Source organism: Neophocaena asiaeorientalis, unplaced genomic scaffold, assembly GCF_003031525.2.
Source record: "Neophocaena asiaeorientalis asiaeorientalis breed wild unplaced genomic scaffold, Neophocaena_asiaeorientalis_V1.1 scaffold242, whole genome shotgun sequence".
Taxonomy (NCBI): Eukaryota; Metazoa; Chordata; class Mammalia; order Artiodactyla; family Phocoenidae; genus Neophocaena; species Neophocaena asiaeorientalis.
Window position 1 is genome coordinate 3,208,294 of NW_020172451.1, and position 6,392 is coordinate 3,214,685.

The 6,392-nt window shown below is 62.7% G+C and overlaps 1 protein-coding gene across 1 annotated transcript in view; it reads right to left on the reverse strand.

The window, feature by feature from the left end:
• Nucleotides 1-4,149, reverse strand: part of GRAMD4 (GRAM domain containing 4) — a 45,482-nt gene extending 41,333 nt beyond the window's left edge. Inside the window, exons 1-2 of the mRNA XM_024737398.1 lie at nucleotides 3,849-4,149; nucleotides 1,232-1,442 (exon numbers count right to left, since the gene is read on the reverse strand). Coding sequence (XP_024593166.1) covers nucleotides 1,232-1,393 — 162 coding nt within the window. The 5' untranslated portion in view covers nucleotides 1,394-1,442; nucleotides 3,849-4,149. The remainder of the gene's footprint in view (nucleotides 1-1,231; nucleotides 1,443-3,848) is intronic.
• Nucleotides 4,150-6,392: the final 2,243 nt, after the last annotated feature.

The following is a 6,392-nucleotide window of genomic DNA, read 5'->3' on the forward strand; positions in this document are numbered from 1 at the left end:
GCCCCCATGCTCGCCCCTCCCTCAGGTGCTCCCCTCGGCCCTCGCCGGCCCGCTGGACCCACCCCGACGTGGAGGCACCCCCTTCTTAGGACAGCGCCCGTGAGCCCCACGATGTCCCGACAGACAGATGCTGATGGGCTGCATTAGAAGACACATCAAGCGAGGCCCTGGCCCGCACGGAGCCCAATGGCGGGAGGACCGCCACCACCTCTGCAGGGAACACAGCAAGCACGCAAGCAGGGCGCTCCCCTCCAGGCTCTGCAGCTCCAGCCCTGCCTGACTGGATGGCTGGCTCTTAGGAGGCAGTGCCAATCAATTATTCTTTCGTGCCAGAGCAAACGCGCCATCCCTGTTCTATTATAAAGCATTAATAATACAAGGAGGTGGGAAGGCGAGGGCTCATGGCCACAGCTGGAAGGAAGTCCTAGCTCAGGTGCATGGGGAGGAGCCCAGACCCCAGGCCGACAGACCTGGCATCCACTCGGGCAGGGCACCACAGCTCATGTGGTGGGGGGCTGGATGGCTCTGGGCTTCGTCACTGACAACAGGGAGGATTTGGGCAGCTGTGCCCACAACGGAGAGCCCGGCGGCCGTACCTGGCCAGGAGGGGACCACAGGAAGTCCACCCTCCCCCCCCCGCTGCCTGCCCACCGACAAAACACAAGCTTCCAGAAGACAGGGCCTGCTCACGCCTGGTTCCCACCAGAGCCGCGGACCCCACTGAGGAAAGCTGCTCTCCAAATAAACGGTGTCCACTGACGGGCCCACAGGGGCCACTGTCCCCACGTGGGCTGAGGAGGCCCAGCCTGGGCTCAGCCAGCTGCCAGGGGTCGATGACACGCACTCTGGGATGGCCAGGCAGACCAGCCAGGCACCCAGAGGCAGCTGCCCTCGGGCCAGGGGCCAGCAGCTTCCAGACAGCACCCTGCGACCCCTCGAGTCAAACTCCCGGGGATCAGGCTGTGTGAGAAGTTTGCCGGTCACCCAGAAAACCAATGATGAAGGAAAAGAAAATCGGCCAATGTACAAATTATCCTCAGTCCAGGGTGAGGCTGGGGGAGGTTTGGGGCGAGATGGGGAACAGCCCCGTCTGTGTCTGACCAGCCTGGGCAGGACACGGTCTACCCATCGCACGCTCAGCTTGGCCACCTGAGGATGGGGACAGCCCCCACCCACCAGCGAGGGGCCTGGCATCCGCGGCCACGCAGAGCGGAGGACACTCGGTACTCACAGGGTCCCTCAGCTCGTCACTGTCCCGGGGCGAGGTCCGAGGTATCTTCAGGGGTGTTTCGTCTCCGCATTCGGTGTCCGAGGCGTTTGGAGACTCTGCTAGATCAAGGAAGTCATCTCTCTTGTGACCTCTGAACCTGATCTTGTCCAGCCTCCTTAGCATGTTCAGCACTGAGCCCCTCTGCTTTACCTTAACATGACGCTCGGAGCCCCTGCAAGACAGCAAGGGGGAGGCACGGTCACGTGGTCAGCCGCCTGCCGGCCGCCGCCCTCCCACACCGGGCTCCAGGCCCCAGCCCTGGGCTGCCACCAGGCCCTGCCCTCAGGGAGCAGCCAGTCCCGCTATTCAGGGACCCCAGGGCCCACAGGCTCCCGTCTCATGCCCAGCAGGCCGGGGCCCTCTGTCACCCCCATCCGGCTGGGCTGGCCGCTGAGCTCAGACCCCTGCCGCCCACCCAGGCCAGCTCCCCCGAGTGCCCCACAGGGCAGAAGGAAGCCACGTCTCTCGGTGCGACCTCCCAGCACAAAGGCGGAGCCAGCCTGGAGCAGCAGGGGTGCCGAAGACCCTGGGAAGAGGGGGCTGGGGAGGGGAGGGGGAGACACCGCAGCGAAAAGTGGGGAGGGCCGGCGCGCCTCCTCCCAGGCTCTAACAACCATCAAGACCCACGATCAAGGGCACGCCCAGGACAGCCCCTAGAACGCTGGGCCTCAGGGTGTCTCAGACTCCCTCCGGCCCTGTCCCCTCGCTCCACCTGGCCCCGCTCCCAGGGACACGGCCCAGGCTGCCTCATCGACCTGAAACACCGTCCTGCTCGCCTGGGCGCCCTAGCTCTGCTCTCAGGACCAGCTCAGCCTCACTCGCTCCGAGAGATCTTCCCACACACGGCCAGTCTGGAGCCCAGCGCCCGCCCACCTGCCTCCTGAGCAGCCCCCAAGCTGCCGGCGCTGGATCCCTCCAGCCTGGAGGAAGGCAGCAAAGGCCCGGTGTGGTGTCTCTGTGCGCTGGCACGGAGGACACATGTAAGTTCAAACACACGTGCACACACCAGAGGTAGATGCCTACAGGGGTGCCCACTCCCCACATCTCTGACCCAACCAGGAAAGCCCAGCGGGTGGGGCATAGTGGCCCTTCTGCACGTCCAGCCCACCTCACTCCCAAGCCCACGGCAGGGGCCGTGCGGCCCAACCCCGGTCCCGGTCACACAGGCCCTCGGCCCCCAACGTCTGCAAGAGGCCCTGGGTCGCTGCGGGGCAGGGACTCTGGACACACCTGGGCTCACAGCCTGTCCCGCCACTTCCCACCTTACTGGGCCTCAGCTTCCACCTCTGAAATGGGGTTAACCCCGATCGGGCCAAAGTATGCCGAGAATTTGAGATGACGCACAAGCACAGACTACTCAGCCTGGACCCAATAAACAGCACGGCGAGTTCCTGCAGGGCGAGCAGGAAGTGGGGTGAGCCGGGTGGAATCCATCAACGCAGCCTGAACCGCCCCAGTTGGGACACTTGGGACAGTTTACGGGGAACCACGAAGGCAGGGGAAAGCACTTCCTGTTTTGGACGGTGCAGGCTCGAAGCCGTTAAATCATGTTAAATCACAGCCCAGGGTGCCTGCCTGCAGCCCTGCGTACCTGCCCCACCTGCCAAGGGGCCTCCACTCCCCCGGCATCACTGCTCAAGGCAGGAAAGCTTGTGAACAGTGGCGGCCCGTGAGCCCCACGTCAGAATGAGCCAGGGCTCCGCTCTACAAGGACAACTGAGGCTGCAGCACATCGGGGGAGGGTGTGCAGGTGTTCCCGGGACAGATGCTTCTCGGGGCTCACGTGGAACACTAAGGTGGCCTGAGCCTAACCCTAACCCTGGTGTAAAAACCACAGGAAACCCACCATCCCCTGGAGTCCAGGGTAGCCCAGGAGTGGGCAAGGCCATGGGGCTGGAGAAGCCGGTATCCCTGCTCACGTGGCGGGAAAGGGGCACATGGCTGGCCATCTGGAAAGATATCCACGTGAGAAGAGAGAACTTAAGTCCCTAGAGAGAGGCTGACAGTCTACATTAAGAGACTGAAAAGATAAAAAGACTCAGTCAACCAGACAAAAGTAAATAGACATTTGTTTTAAAGCTACAATGAGGGGCTTCCCTGGTGGCGCAGTGGTTAAGAATCCACCTGCCAGTGCAGGGGACACGGGTTCGAGCCCTGGTCCAGGACGATCCCACATGCTGCGGAGCAACTAAGCCCGTGTGCCACAACTACTGAGCCTGTGCTCTAGAGCCCGCGAGCCACAACTACTGAAGCCCGCGCACCTAGAACCCGTGCTCCCAACAAGAGAAGCCACCGCAATGAGAAGCCCGCGCACCGCAACGAAGAGTAGCCCCTGCTCACCGCAACTAGAGAGAGCCCACGCAGAGCAACGAAGACCCAATGCAGCCAAAGATAAAATAAATAAAATAAAATAAATAAATTTATAAAAAAAAAACACCTGCAATGAAACGGGATACATGTAGCAAGCCAGGTACATGAGAACTAATATTTTTGTTGTGAGACAACCTGAACAAATTGGTAAAGATTAGAGGACCTTGGAACACAGACCCACAAACTCCCTGAGCAAGAGGCAAGTTACCCAGTCCTTGTGCAAAAGCCTCCAACTTCACCAAAAAGGAAACAAAAGCCAGCGATGTGGCAGAGGCAGCAGGAAGCGTGAACGTCAACGCCCTCTGAACCAGTGATTCCCGGTCTCCAGATCCGTCCCGGGGCAAATCCAGCACGTGGAGGGCATCTCGGCAGCACCACGGCCAGGCCGGGCGCTCTGAGCACCACGCGGGACACACAGACATCCCTGGGAGTCTCAGAGGCGGTGACAAAACGTTGCTGCACCGAGGTCACCGTTACAGGCAACTGGCATCTACACAGACCGCAGGTGACACAGGACCCTGCTTGAGGCTTGCGGGTGGCTGTGAAACTTCTCTCCACGTGTCCTTTCCCATTGCTTTTCTAACTTGAAAACTAAAAGCAAACCGGGCAGGGGAAGTGCAGCCATGTAAAACCTCCTTCCTTCCGTTTTCAGAAGGACCTGGGGGACCCCTCCTCCCCCAGCGTCAGATGGAAGCGGGGTGGAGGGGATGGGCCTGCTTCCCTCCTTGCCGGGTCCCGTCAGGCGGTTCTCCTGTCTGGGACTCCCCACCCCGCAGGCTGGAGCTGCCTTCCTTCCTGATTCAGCCCGGCAAGCAAATGATGTGGCCGCCCGGGTAAAGGGGACGAAGCGCCAAGTGTCCGCCCTGCCACCATCAGGATGCCGCTCACAACCCACGCTGCCCCGGCACCGAGCCCACGCGCCCCCCTGCCCAGCGGGGCCCCTGCTGGCAGCTGCCAGCTCATGCCAACCCCGCTCCTCCTGACAGCCGCTCACATCAGCCCTTGGCGAGGGAGGGGGGGTCCCCGAGAGCCCGCTCCGTCCCCACTGCCCTGCCCCCAGGCCCCTGGGGCTCCTGGAGAGGCGAGCAGTTCATGCCGCTGCCCAATGAGGACCGGGTGCCAGGACACCTGACCACCCCTCCCAGGCGGGTCCGGGCTGCGAGGGAAGCCCTCCCTGTCACACACCCCACCCCCCCGGGCTGAGGGGCGGCCCACCCTACCCCGGGACGACCTCATCTCAACTACACTATCCAACCCAGTTACCCCCAACTTCCAGATGAAGAGATGGAAGACTGACACGGATGTTGTCCATGGACAGTGAGAGGGGGGCCGGGGGCCAGACACCAAGCGTGACCCAGAGCAAAGCTCTCCCCACAAAGCCAGTGTCAGTGGACGCCGTCTCCACAAAGCTCACCTGCACCTTCCGTCCAGCGGCTGCCATGTGTCCCACTCCCGCCCCAGCCCCCATCCAGCCTTCCCTGGATCCAACCAGCCCCCAAATCCCTGCACACCCACCGCGCACTCCCCACAGACCCGGCCCCTCCACGTGCACCCACAGGCCCCCGGGCAGCTCCCTTCACGCCCACCCCTCAAGGTGCGGCAGCCCCTCAGAGCAGGACCTGCTGCCACCCCAGCTCCCCGTACCTCCACGTGGAAGTAGACGCGCTGGGAGACGCTCCCTGTGGCTACTCCAGACCCCTGCTCAGAGTCGCAACATCTGCAAGGAGCCCTGCAGCCGTGGAGGCAAGCAGACAGAGGGACAGGGCGAGGGGAGCCTCAAGGCAGCGACCCTGCGCTGTGGGCCCTCGGGACACAGGACTGAGGCCAGCTCTGGCCCCGGGACACAGAGCACGCTGCTCTGGAAACCCGCTGAATGCCTCCTGGACACACAAAGGCCGCAGTGTCTAGGGAACATTGGACTTGGAAACCACAAAGGACTTCACTTTCCCTCCCAGACCAAGACTTAGAAAAAAATGGTTCCTGGTCCAGCACTTGCCACGTCCCAGGTCCCAGCCATTCTCCTCGCTGCATGGGGCTCGCGACCCCCGGCCAAGCTCCCGTCTGCATTCAGACAACCAGCTCAGCCTGGCTTCATCTCCTGTTATCTGGTGGCTCTTCTGCTGATCCCAGGATAAACAACATCCTTTTTCCAAAAGGAAGCAACCCTTGTCCCAAACCATATTCCTGGGGAGTCACAGATGTTGAGCGAGGACGGGACTCTCCCTCCACCCCACCCAAGGCCAGTCCCAGCCGGCCACCCGGCCCTCTGCCAAGTCTCTGTTCTCCAAGAAGACAGCCCCAGAGGCCCACAGCCCTGCAGGACCCCGACATGCACACAGCTCCAGGGCAGCCCGTGGGGCCCTGTGCCGGGCCACCACCGCCCGGGGAGCAGTCTGGGACGCTCGAGACCCAGAAGACACGGGTGACCACTCCCCCCAATCATGCCAGGCTCAAGATGTTGGCTCACGCCCGGGGACCCACGGGTTCCCCCGAACTCGAGGCCGGTCAGGGAGCCACTGCCCCAACCCCGGATCCAGCCTCAGTTAGCGGGACCCCAAACGTTCAGACGCTCTGCTGACTGCACGCCCACCAGCCTCCCCGTGAGCTGGACTCCGGGTGACCCACTGTCTGTGGGACATCTCGTCGGTAGCTCGACTCTGCCACACTCAGCTCGGAGTTGGAGCCTCCGCGGGCCCTCCTCCTGGGTGGCGCCCGTACCAGCAGCTGCTCGACTCAAAACCCTGGAAGGAGC